This window comes from Gastrolobium bilobum, unplaced genomic scaffold, assembly GCF_033153095.1.
Source record: "Gastrolobium bilobum isolate Gb01-03AN ecotype WA unplaced genomic scaffold, APGP_CSIRO_Gbil_v1 utg1240, whole genome shotgun sequence".
In the NCBI taxonomy this organism is placed as follows: domain Eukaryota; kingdom Viridiplantae; phylum Streptophyta; class Magnoliopsida; order Fabales; family Fabaceae; genus Gastrolobium; species Gastrolobium bilobum.
The window spans coordinates 684,770-707,441 of record NW_026898998.1 but is presented as its reverse complement, the minus strand read 5'-3'; the positions used below and the strand labels follow the sequence as shown (position 1 = coordinate 707,441).

Sequence of the window (22,672 nt, the reverse complement as noted above, 5' to 3'; positions counted from 1 at the left end):
TCTTTTAAATTTAAGATGTAATTTTAGAAGAATGTAATTTGAAGTTTTAGTTTCAAGTTGTGATTTGTAAAGCCATATTGTAATAGTATTTATGCATGTCTATTTATGATGGAAGGGCCTTAGGCCTATTTTAGGTTATGATAATATGTATGATGGAAATATGCATGAAAAAGGTGTTAGTGATTGCAACTACTTAAGAATGATTAATATGGACCCCTAGGGACGTGCCATACGCCATTTTGAAGGTTGAGATGTCCTCTACCTTGTGTCAAGATTTAAGGAAAATCTGGGTTGATCTTCGGCCTGAAATAAATAGAGAAACGCGGACTGCTCATGTGCCCCTGCACCTGAGGCAGATTCTGGACCGGATTTGGGAAATTAATTCCCGCTTCGTTTCTCAGTCAAATTGAGTGTGTGATATATCAAAATGAAGTTTGAGATGTCTAGTTTGTAGGATAAAAATTTGAGAGTACTTGGTTGAGGGGATTGAGTGCAGTAATTCGAGCAATGTGAGTGGTTTGGAGCTGTTTTTGGGGTTGTTTGGGCTAATTGCTTATCCAACTTCAAACGGCGATAACCGGAGCAAATGAGCTCCGTATTGAGCGTATGTTATCTTGTTAAAATGGGAATTAAGTAACACATAGATATAATCTGAGAAGAAGGGTTGGTTGCGATCGGTTTGGTCGCAGAAAAACTTATAGTGAAACATGTTCGAATTGGTAAAAAAACGTAAAGTTGGAAATTGGCTAAGTGAGTTTATGGAAACTCCTTAGTAACTTATAATAAGTAACGTAAGTGATAAAAATAGTTTAAATAAGTCTTCCGCAAGAGTTTACGGTTACGGTCACAGCTTTTAATTATTACGCCTTTTTATGTTTTAAATGCTCGCGTAATAATTGGAAAAAAATTTATTCGCGTTTTATAAATGAACTGCTGTGATTGTAACTGCGCTTAATATCATAATTAATGTTAACAATACCGGTACGTAACGGGCTGTTACATTTTATGGTATCAGAGCAGTTTTGTTAGGGAACTCTGATAATGTATATATAGTTGTGTTGTGTGTTGCATAGTTGTATGTAGATTCTTGTCGATTACTGCATATGTGATTCCTTAGTGTGGGTCTGATCAACCCATTCCTTTGTGTTACAAGCGTAGTCATCGTAAGAAGCCTACGTGGCAACTGTGGAGCACCAAATGTAAGTCTTTAGCCTGATGTTGTGGATGCAGTGTTGACTGCTCCATGGACAAGAGATGGCAGTAAGTAAAACATGAATATTATAGGACTTAAGGGAAACAGACTTAAATGTTTTGTCTGACCTTGTAGATGAAATTATAAAGCTGGATTATAAGTGAAAGTTGTAAACAAACCTATGATACGTACGGTATTGCATGGGTGAACCTTGTAATACTACGAATAATAAATATATATAATTAAGATGAGTCTATAGTATGAAGATGGCATTGGTGAAACTTCCAAATAAATGTGTAGTATAGTATGTACAAGTGGACTTGGTGAATAGACTTCATCAAGGTGAGAGGTTTAGAACCTGTTGGATTGTTGAAAATGGTGAACAGGTATGCTCAGGTATGAGTGTGAATATTCTATATCTGATTAGAAGTTATAAGTCCCTGATTGAGGATGTACACTTAAACAAATTGAGATGGTTCATGTGGAAAAGTAAATAGAATAATTGATGATTAATCCTATGGGATTTGACCACTTGAAATTATAATGCTGGTCAATTGGTAATGTGAGAGATATTGAAACATGGGATTTAAATCCATAAGGAGTTAGTGTTGAGTAAGCATTGGTGAGACGAAATAATTATGTATTATGAGTAGAATGAAGAAATTGAGAGAATCGCCATGGATGGCATTGAACAAGGTTCATTGAGAGTATGATTGTCCGTAACGGAATAATGGTCTAGCTTGACCGATATGCCATGAAGGAAACAAATATGATTATATGTGTGCATTAATGTGTGGAATTCTCCTTGGAAATGGCTACTATGTAGAGATTCAGGTGTTATGAAGCATAAGAGGATTGATCCATGATGGAGGTCCCTTGGAAATCTCAAAGAATGAATATCGTAATTTAAAATGGCCTAGTTACTTGTGGATGTTGTAATGCATTGTGAATAATACCTAATGGCCTGATGGCCAACATACCTATTCTGATGAATAAACGGATGATAATCCAGTGATGGCCTAAGTGCCAGTATACATATATATGTATGTACACCTTGTGATGGCCTGAGTGCCTAATTATCCGTGTTAAGGTAAATTATTAAATTTTTGAAAAAGGACAATGAGGCCGAATGAAATCCCCGATGATGGGAAGTATCTGAAGAGATTGTATGATTAGAGAATGAGCTAATGTACAACCTGATGGGAAATCATGTGATTAGTGTATGAACTAAGTTACAATAAAGTGTGGAATTATGTGTTTAGCAAAAGAGCTAATGTGTAATGTCAAAACAAAAATGATAAGATTAGTTAATGAGTTGAGGTATAAGTGTTAGTGCAAGGATTGATATAATTTTGCAGTGCACGGATTGAGGTGAAATTAGTCCTCTGGGATAGGACGAATATGTTTAGAAGATCCCTGTGTGATGGGAAGTATATGTGAGATGTGTGCAGAACTTTGAGAAAATTCTGGATTCACGGAATAGAGATTATGTTATGAACTATGCCAATTGAATAGTCAAAGTAAGAGAGAAAACAATCTGTGAGAAGAATAAGCAAGGAAGAGATAATGGACTATGGATTTGAACGGTAATATGACAGAAAAAACTATTAAAAGTTAGAAAACGTGTACGAAATTACGAAGAGAATGTGAATTATGATAATAGTGACTTATGTGTAAACTATCAGTGAGAAGAATGAAATGAGAGAGTAAGACGAATTGACTTATATGTAACAGGGTATATTATACCACTACTGCTATGATTATGGGGATAGCCCCATGTGAATATACCAAAGATATTTTGTTGTTATATATATACAGAGGTGAGACAGACACCAAATGGACTGGGTCTATGTGTGATCTGGAGTGTACGGAGTACCAGTTTTGCCGTTATATACGGATATGTTATAAGTATGAACTCCCCTGTGTACTGGGTACACGTTTGCTGTTGTATACAGATGTGATATAAATATGAACTCCTCTGTGCACTGGGTGCACGTTATGAGACTTGATATTACCATCTCTGTGCGGCCTATGTGCCCGGAGTGTGTAGCCATCTCCGTGTGGATTATGTTCCCGGAGACTATTATTATGTTATATGAGTGATATGAGATGAGGAAGTATCCCGCAGTGATGAGACTGCTATTATAGTTGAGTTGGTCTACATAAGTGCTCAAATAAGAAACGTTGGGAATACTATTAGAACACAGTCAGCAGGTGGTAGTTTATCATTAGTGCATGGATCATATGGGTGGATTCTCTGATCGGTGGGTCATTACATCTGGGGCCCTGAGGACAGCAAGAGCTCGAGCGGTTAAAACCTAAGAATGTTTTTACCCACTGTATTGAGAGAGTTCTTCCATGTGATTAACGCAAAATATGAGGTCAGATATTTGTAAATGGACAATAGTATGTCAGAATTGGATACAAGAGGTGAGGCATAGTGTGTAAATTTTTTTTTTTGAAGTGTGATAGTGAAACACTATTGTGGGTGTAAAGTAAGTTTGATGAAATAATTTCGGCTCCAAGTGAGGTAGTAAACTTGTTGAAATTCTCGTCTTATGATGAAAGAGATAATAACGAGATTGATGTTGACAGATTGAGTGAGTGTCCTTCTAGGAAGGCTGGTAATGATCGAGAGTTCAGGTTAAAACGGTGAATTATTAGCCCTTATAGAAGGTAAATTGTCATGGAATCAAGCGCGAATGTGTAATAATAGTTGGAAACTGGAATTGCGATCGGTTGCCTAAAAGTTGATAGCTTGGTTGTACTGATAGAGTGGATTGAGGAGTGTTATATATAATCGCATATGCCACTTATGGTGGAAAGTGTGTGGAAAATGCACAATGATAATATTGTTTTGGTTAAGTATTAATGAGGTATGACTGAGTGTTTGTGGTAGCTTTGAATATTCTGAGAGATTGAGATACCAATCGGTGGGGAATTGTATAAGTAGTGGCAAGGATGGATTTAGTTTTATGTGACTTGATAATTAAGTTTCAAAGATTCCTATAGAACGAGACTTGCATGTGAGAGACATGGCATTTTAAGGGTCCATCAGTTAGTAGTGAAATGGCTTGGTGTGGTTGATTGATTCGAACAACCAAGATGATTGGTGAAAGTTGGTGAAAACTGTAAGGTGATGTTATATTGAGTTTGACATTCAGGATTAAATGACGATGATTACGAAAAAGTGGTATAAATAAGTTGAACATATGGTTAAGTTGCAACGTCGGAGTGAAATAAAAGTTGAAAATAGTTAGTGGGAGAAAATATTAAGCATGAGGCCTTGATGTGGAGGTCATTGATGAGTGTTGTGTTTAGACTGTGAGAGGTCTAAGTATGGAGTTGAGCTGGTTGAGTTGGTAAAGTTGAGATGGTTAAGCTAATAAAGAGTTTAACAATGAGTGTAAATTATGAATATGAGTTTGTAGATGGAAAAATTTCATGAGTATTTGTGGTCGAAAGGCCTTATAGGGCTAATCGAAAATATAAACTAGTATGGGTATTGCTAGTTTCGTATCACAAAGAGAAAGATATAGTTGCGAGTACCTAAAAAGAGGTGAAGACACGTGACAAGGAAAAATAAAGTATATGAGTATAAAATTTAATGTGAGTCGTAATTGTAGGACACGACAAAGTGCCTTTGAAACTAGAAAGTATGTGCTTGGGTGAAAGCCAAGAAAACAACGAAATGATAAGAGTAGTAACAGTAATAGAAAGAAATGGTTGTTGGGGTATTGTGAAAACAGTGAGGACAGCGAAAAGAGTTAAGTACTAAAGAACATGTGAGTTGGAAATACTCCAGGAATAACTAGTGAATGTGCATGAGAACGGTTAGAGCCTAGTATGAAAACGATTAGGTGCTTTTGAGAACGACCATGGGTCAGAAGGATGGATAAAGATGAGAATGAGGTAAATTGATACCGACAAATCCGTAATATGGTTATATTATTACCTACAAATCAGCGAAAGAGAAACGGTAAACCAGAGAAAGTTTAAAGTATTGGGAATTAAAATGTCACAGAACCATGAGAGACGAGTAATTATGAAGGATCAAAGGATAATGAGTATCATAAAAAGGAGATCATGCTTGTGATAAAAGTAATATGGTAAAGATACACACTTGAGGATGCTACTTGGGAGCGGGAGGATGAGATTCTCCGGCTGTGTCCTGAGTTAGCGGGTGAGTATGATTTAATTTTGCGGACAAAATTCTAAAAAGTTGGGGTGAATATAACACCTCACAATTTTAAATCAAGTAATTAAAATATTAAGTGAGCAATCAAGTGATGGATTAGTGAAAATCCAAAAGATTAGGCCAAAATAAAAAGAAAGGGCAAAACGGTAATTAGCCAACACGCAACCCTAGGAAGATAAAAATTGAGTAGAAGGTCTTAGATGGTAAAAATAACCCTGGAAATGGGTTCAGAACGAAAAATTGAGTGGACAGGCAAGTTTCAGAAAAATCAGTGAATAGTGTATTTCGCGGGTAAAAATACCGCGGTACGATTGCACCGTAAAACGTGCCGATTGAGTTTTGAGCTCTAGGTTTCAAATATGAGTTAAAAATGGTCTAATGAGTTAGGAAATATGATTTCTTATAATATTCGATGAAATTAAGACAGTTTGGGGAAGCGTGCCAATGGCGCGCATAATAGCTTAAAACAGTGTTTTCTCCGAACGAATGGAGGACTCTTAATTCATCTGATCAAGCCTAATTAAAGGGGAATAGTTAATGTTAAAAATTTGAGTTTCTAAATAGGTTGTGAATTTACAGACGTTTAGTGGAATCGGAGGAAAATTCGGATTAGTTTTAAATCGCGTGAGGTGGCGGTGGGACCCACCCCACTTAAGTGACTTAAGCCACATGTGCTTGGCACTATTCATGCATCACTTTCCTCCCTCTTCTTGCTCAAACCCGCAGCCACCATAGCCCTTCCCCTCCAAGATTTCATTTCACCATAACTTAGCCATTTCTTCACCAAATCCATTGATTCTTGTCTTGAAATTTGATGGAAATGGCCTTCTAAATCCATTGGTGGTACTCCCAAGCCTTGAAAGCCACTAGATTTTGAGAAAAACCCTCTCCAAAGCTGCGGCCCTTTCCTTTAGATTTGTGAAAATGGTGTTGATTGATGCTCCAATGGTGGAGTATGTTTAGGAGGAGCCTTGTGCCAAGCTTTTGGGTGAGTTTCCTTGTGTTCCAATGGTTTAATTTTGTGGTTGAATTTATGAACCCTAAAGAGGGCTTGTTGGATTGATGTGTTTAGAGAGCTCAATTGGAAAATGTTTGTACATGAATGTGTCTTAGAATGATGTGTAGTAGCCATAAATGCAATAAAAATTATTGATGAAAAATGTAAATTTTTAACTTAGAAAATTTTGAGGTTGTCATGACTTTGAGTTTTGAAAATGTGTTAGGATTGGATTGATGAGTTGTTGTATGATTGTATGTTGATATAATAGGATTGTATGAGGTGTGGAATGATTAAAGTTGTATGGAAATTCCTTGGAATGCCATAGGGTAAAATTCGATTCTTTGAGGAAAGATTGAGGAATTGATGTTGAAAAATGATTTGGATGATGATTTGTGTAGTTATATGGTGCTTAGATGGGTTGTGTTGTGCTTGGAGAGTGTTTGAATCAATGGAAAAAAATGAATTGTGTTAGAGACCTAAATGAGCCCAGAATGAAATATTTCGCAAAACGATGCGTAAATGTCGGAAAACGGAAAAACGACGATTGAACTAGCCTCTAAACAACCTAAGGGAGTGTTATAAAATGAGAAAGAAAATTTAGGAAAATAAATCTCAAATTTACACCTACAATGGCCGAACCATCAAGGGAGGATGGGGAGGATTTTTGTGTTTTTGCGTTTTGATACTATTTGACGAGTACTGATGGATGTACGTTATTGTATAGGTTGCCGTACGTCGACCTGAATCCCGAATCTTGAATCAGTGAATTGCCCTTGGTCCGGGACCAAGTGGATTGAGGTAAGAAATGGGTTCATTGCATGTGTAATTATAAATTAACATGTATGGGTTGAACTGAGAGTGATTGAGAATGTCCTCTGTGTAGGCATTCCGCTGTGTACCGAGTTGAGGGATAAGCTGCTGCGGAGCTTGTGGAAACAATATTTCAGGTAACCTCTTGGTACTGGGGCTTGTTCCCCTTTTCTGTTCCACCTTGCCAGTTGATGGCAACGGTAGGAAGTGTGTATGAATAGTATAGAACACATGAGCATGCATGCATTATTGCTATGGGTACTTAGGTACCGAGTCTCTGGCCAGTAGACAGTTTTATTAGCCTTCGGGCATTTTCGGACTTCCGCTGGATAGGTCTCCAGGAGGGAGTTCCAGTTGACTGCGGTCATGGTGTGTGATCCGGGTAGGAGCACACTAGGAATGTCTTTGGCGTTTTGGTTGGTTTGGGCATCATGGTTGTGATTTCTGTGAACACACCTTGGATGATACCCATAGGCTTATATATGCCGAGGGCGTACGTGGAATTGGGGTTACCATCCCGTATCGTCGTATTTTGTTTTCTTTATATTCCCCATTCTCTAAACCCCTTGCTATATCCCGTTTTCAAAGTGGTTGTTGTATTCTATTGATATGCATCGAAGTGAACCATTGGGTGGAGTTTTCTCCAGAACCTCTTGGTTACTGAGATATATTCGTATATCTCACCCCGTCTCGGGGCATTTATTTCAGGAGGTAGCAGTGGAGCAGGAGGTAGCAGTGGAGCAGGAGCCTCGGGCAAGAGGCCCGCAGAGTGAGCGCTGGAGCGCTTCATATTTTGCATTTTGTTGGCCGTGTGGCCTAGGCTAGACTTAGGGCATGAACATGTCATTTGTATTTATTAGTAGCTTCATTAGCATCTTGTTCATGCCATTTTGCCTAAGTCTAGTAGTGATGTATTTGGTTATGTTGTCTTTTAAATTTAAGATGTAATTTTAGAAGAATGTAATTTGAAGTTTTAGTTTCAAGTTGTGATTTGTAAAGCCATATTGTAATAGTATTTATGCATGTCTATTTATGATGGAAGGGCCTTAGGCCTATTTTAGGTTATGATAATATGTATGATGGAAATATGCATGAAAAAGGTGTTAGTGATTGCAACTACTTAAGAATGATTAATATGGACTCTATGTTTAATAACTATAAACTGGATTGGGTTGTAAGTGCCCCAAGGCGTTGTTGGTCCTTGTGTGTGCCACCCATTGGATTATTACTGTATTATCATGTGTTTATTAGGTACATTTGAGGTTTAAATGATCTTTTACAAATTTGGGATTATTGGAAAAACAAAGGAAACTCTGGCGAATTTTCTGTAGAATTGGCAGATTTTAGGCAAACTTCGGGAGAGTATATCTCCCTCCATAGAAGTCCCCTAGGGACGTGCCATACGCCATTTTGAAGGTTGAGATGTCCTCTACCTTGTGTCAAGATTTAAGGAAAATCTGGGTTGATCTTCGGCCTGAAATAAATAGAGAAACGCGGACTGCTCATGTGCCCCTGCACCTGAGGCAGATTCTGGACCGGATTTGGGAAATTAATTCCCGCTTCGTTTCTCAGTCAAATTGAGTGTGTGATATATCAAAATGAAGTTTGAGATGTCTAGTTTGTAGGATAAAAATTTGAGAGTACTTGGTTGAGGGGATTGAGTGCAGTAATTCGAGCAATGTGAGTGGTTTGGAGCTGTTTTTGGGGTTGTTTGGGCTAATTGCTTATCCAACTTCAAACGGCGATAACCGGAGCAAATGAGCTCCGTATTGAGCGTATGTTATCTTGTTAAAATGGGAATTAAGTAACACAAAGATATAATCTGAGAAGAAGGGTTGGTTGCGATCGGTTTGGTCGCAGAAAAACTTATAGTGAAACATGTTCGAATTGGTAAAAAAACGTAAAGTTGGAAATTGGCTAAGTGAGTTTATGGGAACTCCTTAGTAACTTATAATAAGTAACGTAAGTGATAAAAATAGTTTAAATAAGTCTTCCGCAAGAGTTTACGGTTACGGTCACAGCTTTTAATTATTACGCCTTTTTATGTTTTAAATGCTCGCGTAATAATTGGAAAAAAATTTATTCGCGTTTTATAAATGAACTGCTGTGATTGTAACTGCGCTTAATATCATAATTAATGTTAACAATACCGGTACGTAACGGGCTGTTACAGTGACAGACGAGACAAGTCCAGAGGTCGGTCAAAGCCGAAATATAAGTTGAAGTGCTTTTACTGTGGAAAGACAGGTCACAAGAAGCCAGACTGCTGGACCCTGCAGAATGATGAGAAGAACGGCTCTGTGAAGCCGGATCAGATTATTCCCAAGAAGAGGGAAGACAAGAGCACCACTGCGGTGGTTGCCAACTCGGATGCCGAGATATTCCTCCTTGGTGAGGATAATTATTTGAATGTTGCATATGATGACTGCACCTGGATTGTTGACTCTGGTGCCTCCTTCCACGTTACTCCACACAAAGGTTTTTTCTCCTCTTATCGAGGTGGTGATTTTGGAGTCGTGAAGATGGGAAATCGAGTGACCAGCAAGATTGTTGGTGTCGGAGATGTAACTCTGACCACGGATGTCGGGTGCCGACTTGTGTTGAAGGATGTGAGGCATGTTCCTGACATGCGTTTGAACCTAATCTCGGTAGGCAAACTTGATGATGCCGGATTTGTGAACTACTTCGGTAGTGTTAGATGGAAGCTGGCCAAGGGAATCTTGGTCGTGGCCCGAGGTAAGAAGGAAGGCTCCTTGTACGTGATGCAAGGAAAGATCAATGGCGGAGAAGCCAATTCTGTTCGAGATGAACCTAGCTTGGAGCTATGGCACAAGCGCCTTGGCCACATGAGCGAGAAAGGGCTACAGATCCTGAACAAGAAAGGATTATTGACTGGGTTGAAAGGCCAAGCGTTGGAGAGTTGCACGCACTGCCTAGCTGGAAAGCAACACCGGGTTTCTTTTGTGAGACTGGATCAACCTTGACGACGCAGGTATATTCTTGACCTCGTCCATACTGATGTTTGCTCCATGTCGGAAAGATCCCTTAGAGGAGCTCAGTACTTTGTTTCATTTATTGATGACCATTCACGCAAAGTGTGGGTATATTTGTTGAAGACTAAAGACCAGGTACTCCAATCCTTTAAAGAATTCCATGCGATGGTTGAAAGGGAGACTGGCAAGAAATTGAAGGTGGTCCGATCTGACAATGGTGGTGAGTATTGCGGCCCGTTTGATGCATACTGCAGAGCGGCCGGGATCCAACTTGAGAAGACGCCCCCCAAGACTCCACAGTTAAATGGACTGGCTGAGAGGATGAACAGAACAATTGAAGAGAAGGTACGAAGCATGTTATCTAATGTCGGGTTACCGAAATCATTCTGGGGAGAAGCCGTCAAAACTGCTGTTGACTTGATCAACCTCTCACCATCACGGCCACTTGAAGGAGAAATTCCAGAAGAAGTCTGGACAGGTCGGAAAGCGGCCTACAATCAACTGAAAGTGTTTGGATGTCGAGCTTTCGTGCATATCCCTAAAGATGAAAGGGCAAAACTTGATGCGAAGACAAAAGAATGCATCTATCTCGGTTCACCAAAATTCGAGTTCGGGTTCCGACTTTGGGATCCAATCAATAAGAAGATCGTGAGAAGCCGAGATGTGATCTTTCATGAGCATGAAAACATTCATGACATCTCGAAGCCCAAAGTTCGGGTTACTGTCAGACGTGAAGAACCCATCCCTCCTGTCCGAGCTGAAGCAGGGGGAGAAAATCAAGAAAATGATGATCAGCAACAAGCTGAAGATGACCAAGACACTGAGGTCCGAGTTGATGATGAGATCCGGGATGAAATTGATGAACCGGGTTCTCAAGCTGAAGAACAGCCGAGATATCCAACTCGAGAAAGAAGACCCTCTTCAAGATACCCATCCGATGAATACACCGTTGTTGTTGAAGACGGTGAGCCTCAGAGTTATGATGGGGTTGTAACGAGCTCAGAGAAAGAAGAATGGAAAAAGGCAATGCAAGACGAGATGAAGTCTCTGCACGAGAATCAGACTTATGAGCTGACTGAGTTGCCAAAAGGAAGACGAGCTCTGAAAAATAAATGAGTCTACAAGATTAAGAATGAAGAGAACGGGAAAAAGCCAAGATACAAAGCCCGAATTGTAGTGAAAGGTTGCAATCAGAGGAAAGGAGTTGATTTTGAGGAGATTTTTTCTCCTGTTGTGAAAATGACCTCGGTCCGAACCGTGTTAGCCATGGCGGCTTCTATGGACCTCGAGGTAGAACAAATGGACGTGAAGACGGTATTTCTTTACAGTGATTTAGAAGAAGAGATATATATGGAGCAACCAGAAGGGTTCCAAGCTCCAGACCAAGAAGACTTGGTATGTCGGTTGAAGAAGAGCCTCTATGGCTTGAAGCAAGCACCTCGGCAGTGGTACAAGAAATTTGAATCATTCATGACTGATCATAAGTTTGAGAAGACTGAAGCTGACCACTGCGTATTTATGAAGAGGTATGAGGCCGAAGATTTTCTGATTTTGTTGTTATATGTTGATGACATGCTTATTGTAGGGAAAGATAAATCGAGGATAGTCGCCCTGAAAAAGGCATTGAGCTCGTCCTTCGCAATGAAGGACCTCGGCCCTGCAAAGCAGATTCTCGGAATAAAGATTATCTGAGATAGATAGAAGAAGCTACTGTGGCTGAGTCAAGAGAAATATATTGAAAAGATTCTGAAGAGATTTAGTATGGACAAAGCCAAAACAGTGAGCACCCCCCTTGCCGGACACATAAAGCTGAACCAGAAGCAATGTCCGAGATCTGATGAAGATAAAGATGAGATGATGAAGGTCCCTTACCAATCCGCCGTCGGAAGCCTGATGTATGCAATGGTTTGCACTAGACCCGACTTGGCGTACGCTGTTGGAATGGTAAGCCGGTATTTGTCAAACCCCGGCAAAGAGCACTGGGAAGCAGTGAAGTGGATCTTCAAGTACCTCCGAGGTACGACCGACTTATGTCTCTGATTTGGAGAAGGTAAAGCCGAGTTGCAAGGCTACTCAGATTCTGATTTAGGGGGAGACGCCGACTCGAGGAAGTCGACTACAGGATATTTAATGAGATTTGCCGGAGGAGCTGTCTCTTGGCAATCAAGACTTCAGAAATGTGTTGCACTATCTACAACTGAGGCTGAGTACATTGCCGCTACTGAGGCAAGCAAAGAAATGTTGTGGATGAAGAAGTTCCTCATGGAACTCGGCCATGATCAAGACAAGTACGAGCTGGGTTGTGACAATCAAAGCGCAATCCATCTTGCGAAGAATTCAACCTATCACTCCCGCACTAAGCATATTGCTGCGAGGTATTACTGGATCCGGGATGTGGTGGAAGGTGGTGAGCTCGAACTCGTCAAGGTGCACACTGACCAAAATTGGTCCGACATGATGACGAAGCCGGTTCCAGCAAGAAAATTTGAAGACTGCTGTGAAGGAGCCGGGTTGATGCTGAAGCCGACGCATTGAAGTAGGAGGGGGAGATTTGTTGGGCTTCCTCCTTCAATGCCAAGCCCAAGCCCATTTGAGGGGTTTCCTAAAAACCCTAACCCTAATTTCCACCTCCTCTATATATACTCATTAGTTGTGGGTGGAGGCTAGGTTATATTTGAGAGGTCAGATGTGAGAGAACAAATTTGAGAGAATTATTTGACTGTTTGAGCAAAGCTTTATGCTTTGCATTTGAGAGATCTCTAGAGAGAGTTTGAGTGAAATATCTCTAGGGTAGTTTGATTATCACCATTGTTGGAGATGTTGAGTTAACCACCACATTGGTGTATTTGATTATTTGTAACCATTATCTTCATAGTGGATTTTTGATCTGGACTAGGTCCCGTAGGTTTTTACTTCTTCATTGGAGAAGGTTTTCCCACATTAAATCTGGTTGTGTTCTTCGTTTTTGTTTTGATTTTTCCGCTGCGCTGCCCGACCTGGTGAAGTTCAAGCCGAGGTATTGCCGAGATCCGAGATCAGGATCTTGTTGATTGACTTCCGCACAAAGACTATTTAGCCAATCTGAAGGAACCGATATTTCCCAACATAATTTCATAGGTTCCTATCGACTAATTAATTCGGGGTAAATTTAATATTAAGATTTTAAATCTTTTCTAAAAATAATAATGATAATATCAAACACATGCTCTCTGTACCGTGACCTTGCTATGGTCTAACACAAAATATCCAAACACAGAACATTTTGGTTCATCCATACATTCTGTTTTTACCTATCTGTAAAGCAAAAAACTTGAGCTTGTAAAATGATACTCCTTAAAACAGAAGAAAAGTATGAACCTGGCATTTTTTCTAAGATTATTTTTTTTCTCTATTTATTATATTTTCCCAATTCTCATTTCCTTTTTCTTTTGTTTTTGTTTTTGATTTTGATTTTGGACTCAGAAGCTGTCTCCGTTTCGCCTGCAACTGGATCTTTAATATTGCCGTTGAAAACTGCTGAATACTAGTTTAAGATTTAAAACAATAAACATAGTTTTCTCGTACAAGGAAAAAAATAAATATCATTTAAAACAATAAACATAGTTTTCTCGTACAAGGAAAAAAATAGATATCTAGAGTCTAGACCCATTTTATTGTTTTTTTTTATCCCATTGATGACTTCTCTTAACGGACGTTTGGTACAGGAAAAAATTTTATTTGTCCGGAAATCTCGATTTTTAAAAATATATAATTTTTGCATTCAGTTTATGATAATATCTAAAAATTTAAAATTTAAAAAAATTTAATTTTTCGGAAATCCCTCAAAATCCCGCCAGTGCCCTTAGTTAATTTAAAAATTCCTAACTTCAACAATAAAAAGAAAATCCCCACATGTATTTGGATAATCTCCACCGTTGCTATTAAATCTCCGCCACCTGCGTTCCCATGCCATTTTTTTTTCTTGATCATTTGTTGTTGTGTGATTTGGTTCAGTTAGAGAAGAGCAATGAGAACAGAGTTGAAGAAGATATCCAAGGTATGCATCTATGCCCTCGCTATCTTTAGCTTTTCGGCTATGAAGGTATGATATCTCTGATCCCAAAAAATTCTATTTTTGCTTTCCATTTTGGCGATGCAGTCTTCGTGGCAGAAATTTGATGTAAGGAATTGCCTCAATATAAAGAGTAGCGATGACAAGTTTCACTCAGATTATTCAATTGCAGGTAAAATTCGGTTTCTTCTATCAATATCAATGTGGGAGTTGACGAGTTGTTCTTCTATGTAACTGGACAAAGTGGTGGTTCTCCGTGCCTGTTTTGTATACCCTTATTTTTTTACTCTCCTTAAATAAGTTTTGAAAAAAATTCTTATAATAGAAATTATTTTTTTCATAATAAAATTAAAGAAAAAATATTTATTCTTTTACATGACATAATTTGTGTCATTTCACAACATTTTTGTTTTTTTTGTCAACTCTCATTTTTTATCTATCTCTTTCTCTATTTATTTTTGAGTTTTATAAGAGTTATGTTGTAGGAAAAATGATTGTGTAATGTTATAGAGATTCGTTTTGCGTGCCTTAATTTTTTATTTATTTTTGTTTTAAAAAGTGTGGGGCCCACAAAATGTTGTGAGTGTAGGAAAGTTTATTGTGTTATGTTAAAGGATAAAACGAAAACCCTTTATTTTTTTGATAATCTTTTTCTCTATCTTAAAATGACATAACTTTACATCTTTAAAAATGACACATTTTTTTTTTCCTAAAATCAAAAGCTAAAAGTTATTAGAAAGAGTTTTTTTAAGCTCTTATTAATTATTTTATATGTTTTTTTTTAAAACGAAGAGTCACATAAATAGAGACAAAGACTTTTCAAGAAATATGTATTTCTAGGTAACTTTTAAATTAAAAAATTTATGTAATTAACAAATAATTTTTAGCTTTTTCTTTTTAAACTTTTTTTTAATTTTAACTTAAAAGTAACTTGTGGCTTAAAAAAAGATTCCAAATATATTCTGATTATTATGATTAGACTTTGAAGATGGAACAAAAGGAAGGGATTGTGAAAAAAAATATCACATGGTCATTTAAGAAATTATAATTATATAAATTAATAAAAAAATTGAAATAAATAATTACAAAATTATAACCTTAATTTACAATTGCAATCATCTCAATGTCATATTTTTTTTTCTTTCACTCGAGAGTCGAGACTGTCCATTTCAAAAGGAAGTAACTTTGATTTGCGGTACACCAAAACCAAGCCAGAAAATTCGCCACGGGCCCCCTTGGGTCCCACCTGGTTCATTTCCATTGGACCAGCCACGTGGGTGGTTAATTTTCTGGAAAATCAAGTATTGGATTGATCAAGTATTGATTTTGGGCTTTGTATTCAAAGAGGGGTGGTTGATGGATTCTACAAACGAATTACCTGGGAAGGAAGCACCACATGTCACTGACCATGTCACGTTCACCCTTAGGTAACACACCCATCATACCCATTGTTGAAATAATATTATGTTATGTATTAAGATCTGGTTGAGTTAAAATTATTGTCATGTATATACTTTTTTTTTTAGTATAATTTTAGTTTTGGAGTCTTCTTAATTGGAAAAATGATGGAGAGTGTGGCCTATGAATGACTCCGTAGGATGTTCGTTGGAACGTGGAATGTGGGAGGGAAATCGCCAAACGAGGGAGTGAACTTAAGGGATTGGTTGATGTTGCCTTCGCCAGCTGATATCTATGTCATAGGGTATTTTCTTTTTTTAATCTTTATTCTCCTTACTAACTAAATGCTCATAATTACACTACCTGTTTTTCACAACCTTATCTCTTCTACTATTGGTTATAGTGACTATGGGCTAAAAACCCTCTGCTTTTTCCCCTCACGTTGTTCACCCTCCTTTTTTTTTCAGGTGTTGTTTGGTCCAGGGGATTCTGTAATTTTCCTAGGCAAATGAATTTGGGAATCCACTTTGTCTATGTTTGGTACACAGATTTGGGGACGTTGCCCATCTATCTCATTTGCATAGCATTGCACTATTTGGTCGACAAAAGCTAGGAATTGGCACTGTTGAGAATCAGAACTTGGAGGTGGTTTTTTGTCGATAGACGTCTAAATAGCAAAATGGTTTATTCAAGTAACCGAAAATACCCTCACTTCTTATTATTGAAGAAAGAAGCTTGTCTTGGGTAAGTCAGATCAGAACCATCTCTCACCCAGTTGCTGTTCTTCGTTGTGTGAAGTCCGATTGGGTAAGTTTTTGTTGGATCATTACTTGTAAGTTTGAGCGAAGAATTGGTGTTTCTCATGCTCCAATTTCTGGAGGAGGAGAAGTTCAAAGAGTTTGTGCACAAGTAAGCCCTCTTGGTCCCCTCCTTTTTTTTTTCCTTTTTCTCTTTTGTTGTTCTTTTACTTCTTCGTCTCTTTCTCTCTGCAATTCATGCAGGGGGGAAATTTTGATGTTAAATTATTATTATTATTATTATTATAAGGGTTGACAACTTGTGGAAATTGAAAAGGGTCATTAAAAATTAGCTAATGTATTTGTGCAGCGGGTTTCAGCTTTAGATATGATATGCTCTGGATAGTGGACTGTATTGGAAATGAGCTGAATTGATTAATAGGGAAATAAGAGGAGGAATGTTTTTCAAATTTATGTCTTAAAACTAATTTCTTTGTAATTCAAAACGCTCATAATTTCAACGTGGATAAATGAATTACAGAGTTGCGGGGCTGTGAATTCTGCAATTGACAATTAACTTCATATAATGTAGTTCCTATGTATATATGTGCTTCTGCACATTTTGTTGTCAAGCACAGATGCAACTACTGATTGTTTTATGTGACATATATGGCAACAGGTTCCATTTAAACTTGCAGCTGATAATGGAGTGGTACAATCATATTGCTGTCAAGGCCAACTCCAAATGTTTTGTGGTGTTATCAGCTACCATGATGAGAAATGGCAGCAAAGATAGAAGACAACATGGATTCAAAGAATAAAATGATATTGTTATGTCATATCAAGCGTAATGGAACCATTTGTAACAGATCCTCCAAACAGGGCATTTGCCATATATGTATTAGCAATTAGATTGAATGTTTGGTCCATCCTGTCTGTGGTCCTGTGAAGATGTTGACATATGGTTGTTATGTATTTTCAGTGTATATTACAATGAGCATGATTGTGAAATCTTAATTCTACTGATAGTATTGTGTCCTATTAATCCTGTTTGGTTCACACTTTAATTCTGCCTTCATGCTTGAAATAAATAATGGAACCAACAAAAAAGGAAATTTGTAATTGAATAGGAGGTGCACAAAAGTGCTTCATATAATTGAATAATTCACAAGTATGTAGTTGCTGAATAAGTTACAGATGAGTCATTCACATGACTATTAACATATTGCAAATAAAGAAAAAGGTACAACACAATATTCATATACGCCATTCTGCTCTTCTTGGGCACATTCAACCCCATGTATTAACTTATGAGATCTTAACTATGACTTAAATTCACTATGACAGCTATTAAGATACTCTTCATTATCCCCAGACACAAGTGTTGCCTTAACATCATCTGACATTGTATTTTGCCTTGATATTAATAGCCTTCATAGTAATAGCCTTGGTACTCCTGGTTCCTTCATCAGCTTCATCCAATAGGACCATGTTTGTGGTTGCTGTTTGGTTTGTAAGCCATCCATTCGTGTTGTGACACTCCTCATATCAGCTTCATGGTACCTGCATCAGATGAATTAGGTTAGCTAACAATTCAGAAAATCATATTCTAAAAAAGTTGTATTTGTAATTTTAAACCACTGGATAATAACCAATCTCAAAAAACAGAGGTAAATCATGTAAGATGGAAAAACCTCATGGAAATACCTACAATAAGCAATCACAACTGGTTTGTTAAAGCATGGAGATACCTGCTTAAAATATGTAATTCATAACTGTCCACTGAGTGCTATATGACCATGATGCCTTCTACAAGTAATCATATATTATGTGTTTATTTAAGGCAAGTCTGAGAAAAATTACGTTTGTAACAGAGAGGTCAAAGACAGGTATGAACATGTGTGCATTTAAAGAATTAATTCAAAAGAATGGACAGGATGTAATCAGTTTATTTATTTAAAGGGAACAATCACTCATAATGCTGGTTACAAGGATGGATAGCAGGTCTGTTCGACAACATTAAAGACCTTCTTAGCTAAATAGCACAACATACAGATAAGAATAAGACCTTCCTACCTTTATCAATATGATCTCCAATGCTCGGTCATCTCTATATCTCAGGTTCATGACAGCTTTGCCCGGTTTTGTTTTAACAATGCCAAATTGAGAACCGCCAAATAAGAATCTCAAGGAAGGCATCAAGCTCCTTGTCATGCTGATATCACATTCCTGGCTAATCCCAACAAATGATAAGGGTGGATGTAGTTAACTAACACATAATAAGGTACCCTATTAATTTCTCTAAAATTTTCTATGCATTCAGTTTTACTGTCATATTAAAAATAAGCATTAATCATGAACCATATTTCTATTTCTAAACCCGATTTTTTTGTCCAAAAATAAAATAAAGCAACTTACATCATTAACTATAATTGCTTATAATTGCTTGAAGTGTCATACTCTTTATCCAGAATCTCTCCCTACAACCAACAAAAACAGTATGTTGGGAATGTAATAAAAAATTTCGGATAGACTAATATTTTAGACTATAAAGCTGATTTAACAAATCAAAATTTTAAACTTACGGACTTATAAGATGTAATTTAAAACATCTAGCATAGACAGAGAAAAATTTCATGCAAAGCATCGAGAGAGTAAGAATATATGACTCCCATTATGAGGTGTTGAATAAATAACCAACATAAAATGATATCGAGTCATATATAATTTAAACTCCAACATAAAAAGATGTCATTTGTTCACATTGGACGTTGGGATTTGACAACTCAGTTGTACAATGACAGCGAAACAAAACATTTAAACTCAGGGGTATTTTTGTCAATTCAAATTATTTTCCCATCTATATCTTACCTCCAACCAAACATACATTTCCTAAAAGTTACTTAATTTCTCCAATAAAATTTTTTCCCACCAAACAACTTTTTTTTACATTTTCCTATCTATCTCACTTTATCTCACTTTCTTACCATTTTCCTATCAATTCTATTTTCCTAGTATTCATAAAATTTCTCTTCAACCAAACGCCCCCTCAGTGTTCATTTATCCAAGGATAGTAGGCAAATACTGGGATTCTAGGTTAGCACCGAAAAGCATTACTAGGATACCCTTTAAAAGCATTACTAGAAATTTGTGTAGGATCCTAGGATAGCACCGAGAAATTTATCGTGGTTTTTGAAGTTTGGCTTCGCTAGATGGACTGTCGTGGACGCAACCCAAAGCATTTGCATTTTAACATTTGGACCTAATCACGGCCTAGCCCACTTGACAATTTTGCCCCTGATCTTTCCATGAAATTGATGTAATGTCCATGTTAACATGTTTCTTACTCCATTGTTTTAATATAAATATATTAATTAATGACCCTTTCTTTTGATGGTAAAACCGTAAAATATTTATTTTATTTTATTGCGTTTGCACCTTAGGTTCCAAGAAATCATACCTCTAAGTGCAGGGAACGTGCTTGGGCCAGAAGACAGTGGGCCAGCAGCGAAATGGCTGAACCTTATTGGTCAAGCCTTGAACACTAACGATGGCACCAACAATACCAATGGTGAACCAGACCAACAAGGAAGCTTAAAGCCTAGGTTGAGTTTTTTGAATATCCTCTCTAACGCAAGTGAGAAGCAACACTATTATCTAGCATCAAGCAAGCAAATGGTGGGTATCTTCTTGTGTGTGTGGGTACGATCGGAACTTTACAAGCACATTAGCATATTAAAGGTGTCCTGCGTTGGTAGAGGCATCATGGGCTATCTAGGAAACAAGGTTGGTTGCTCCAATATGCTTATAAATATTATTTAGTTTCCCATGTTATATACATGAGTTTGTAATTGTGTAAAAAAGTCATTAAACCCAAAAATTTAAGTTATTAGTTGAAGGTTACATTAATAGTTTTATATTATATTTGAGGCAGGTTATATTTAAAAAAAAATTTGTTTACAAACTACACTATATTCTCTTGGGAGAACACTAATCACACTATCTTCTCTCAGGAGAACATAGTGCAATTTGCATAAATTTATAAAAAAAAATTTGTAAACGGATTCTTCTCCGTTATATTTTTCTAAAATATCCATTTACACAAGAATCTATTAGAAGGGTGGGCATTATACAAGTCCTATCTACCCACGTAAAGAATCAATTTAAAGCAAAGGTTTAAGTTGTTAATAGTTGTATACTATTTTTCGAGAAGATTGCTTATTATTTTGTTTTGATGGTTAATTAATAGGGTTCAGTATCAATAAGCATGACATTGTACCACACCATGTTCTGCTTCGTTTGTACTCACTTGGCCTCGGGAGAGAAAGATGGTGATGAGGTGCGGAGGAATTTGGACGTCTCAGAAATCTTGAAGAAAACCAAATTTTCTCACTCATTTAAAGCTTTTGGTCATCCATTCCCTCCTGAAAGCATACTGGAACATGAGTATGTCCCTTCTGTCTAATTTGTGAAAGAATCTAATCATTAACCCTCTTTCTCTCCCTTACCTTTTATTTCAAATTGGTTCATATCTACAGTAAGATTATTTGGCTTGGGGATTTGAATTATCGGTTTGCTGCTGGTTACGATGATACACACGAGTTACTGAAGAAGAGTGATTGGCAGGCACTATTAGAGAAGGATCAGGTAATTAAGTATTTTTAGGAAGGGACTAAGTACTAGCACTATTAGTTTATTATTATTAGACAAATATCATTTTATATATATAATAATAAAATAATCAAAATTTAGGAAGTGGTGATCACGAGCCGCCCTGTATACAGCATGTTATTCGTATCTCGTGTCTTTGCCTTACGATCATGTTGTATTCATTTTACATGGCAGCTAAGGATAGAACAAAAAGCTGGTCGAGTATTCAAAGAGTGGAAGGAAGGGAAGATATATTTTGCTCCTACTTACAAATACTTATTCAATTCTGACCAATATGTAGCCCAAACCTCCAAGTCCAAGGAAAAACGACGGACTCCGGCTTGGTAAGATTTGATCATTCTTTTTAGGGTTTTATAAGAGTTATATTGTAGGAAAAATGATCGTGTAATGTTATAGAGATTCGTTTTGCGTGTTTAGTTTTTTTTTTTTTTTTTTTTTGCTTTAGAAAGTGTGGACTCCACAAAATATTGTGTGTGTAGAAAAGTTGTTGGTGTCATATGAAATGATAGATGTAAATTCCTTCTTTTTATCAAAACTACTTTTTCTTATCCACAATTGGAATGTTATTATATGCATTATTGCCGTTTGTTTTGTATATGCTAAACCGTTCTTTGATACCCTGGTGATATGACTTTTAAGATATCTCCAATTGAATTTAATTTAAACCATGCTACGCATATTTAAGCATCTTCACTTGGCTGGTAATGCCATTTGCATTTCTTTATATAGCAGGTTTGCCTGTGATGTGATAACATATTTGCAACTTATTATATATTTTATAGCATACCTGATAGGCCCATCATCCATTATTATTGAATATTGACCAATGGATAGATCTTCACCCAAATAAAAGTCTAGCTCCAACAAACATATATATATATATTTATATTTTTAGAGGTAAGATATTCATACTACTAATTATTTTTATTATCAATCCACTATCTCTCTAATATAATAATAAACTCTAATGAGTACACTAAAAGTTATTTTTCTTTTTTCTTTCAGAAACTTTTCAGAGATTGTCAACTAAAAAGTGAGATCCACCGATAATTAGAATAGTAATAGATTGGTTGTAGAAATAATTAGTAATATGAATTTTCTACCTCTTATTTTTATTTTTATTTTAAAATAAAGAAACTTAAAATGATGTCAGGTTTGCAAACCGGCAATTATTTTTTATTCTCGTACCCACATCACTAGAGCCTAATTTCTTCGTAATGACAATGATTGCTTTGCTGTTCTTAGTTATGCTTTTCTTATTGTAAATTTGTTTCTAGGTGTGATCGAATATTGTGGAAAGGGGAAGGCCTAGAGCAGTTATGGTATGTGAGGGGAGAGTCCAAATTCTCGGACCACAGGCCTGTGTATTCACTATTCAACGTTCAAATGCACTTGACATGTTGCAAGACACTAACTCCCTCTAGAACCTTCACAAATGCTACCTTGTCATCATGTTGCGCGGCTAAAGTTCAAGCAGAGGAGCAGCTATTGTTACTAACCAGGGCACATAGTTGCATAGACACCGCACCTGGGTTCTGATTTCTGAGTCCATTGTACACTACAAACTATGCTGAGTACATTTTCCAAGAAAAATGTAAAACTGACACGACCACCTTGTAGAA

General features: G+C 37.1%; 1 protein-coding gene across 1 annotated transcript; it reads left to right on the top strand.

Moving 5' to 3' along the window:
- Nucleotides 1–14,112: 14,112 nt before the first annotated feature.
- On the top strand, nt 14,113–22,589 carry LOC133286141 (type I inositol polyphosphate 5-phosphatase 8-like). Its single transcript, XM_061483501.1, has 9 exons — nt 14,113–14,229; nt 14,332–14,416; nt 15,590–15,671; nt 15,842–15,946; nt 19,823–20,165; nt 20,629–20,825; nt 20,918–21,026; nt 21,225–21,373; nt 22,328–22,589. Exons 1-9 carry the CDS (start codon nt 14,200–14,202, stop codon nt 22,587–22,589), a joined length of 1,362 nt encoding a protein of 453 aa, XP_061339485.1. The 5' UTR covers nt 14,113–14,199.
- Nucleotides 22,590–22,672: the final 83 nt, after the last annotated feature.

What these genes read in the sequence shown, in the direction of transcription:
- LOC133286141 (XM_061483501.1), top strand. Translation starts at nt 14,200, where the DNA reads ATGAGAACAGAGTTGAAGAAGATATCCAAG. An exon ending in GCTGATATCTATGTCATAGG is followed by an intron (nt 15,947 to 19,822) that starts GTATTTTCTTTT and finishes TTTGCACCTTAG; the next exon opens with GTTCCAAGAAATCATACCTC. An exon ending in TGGGCTATCTAGGAAACAAG is followed by an intron (nt 20,166 to 20,628) that starts GTTGGTTGCTCC and finishes GTTAATTAATAG; the next exon opens with GGTTCAGTATCAATAAGCAT.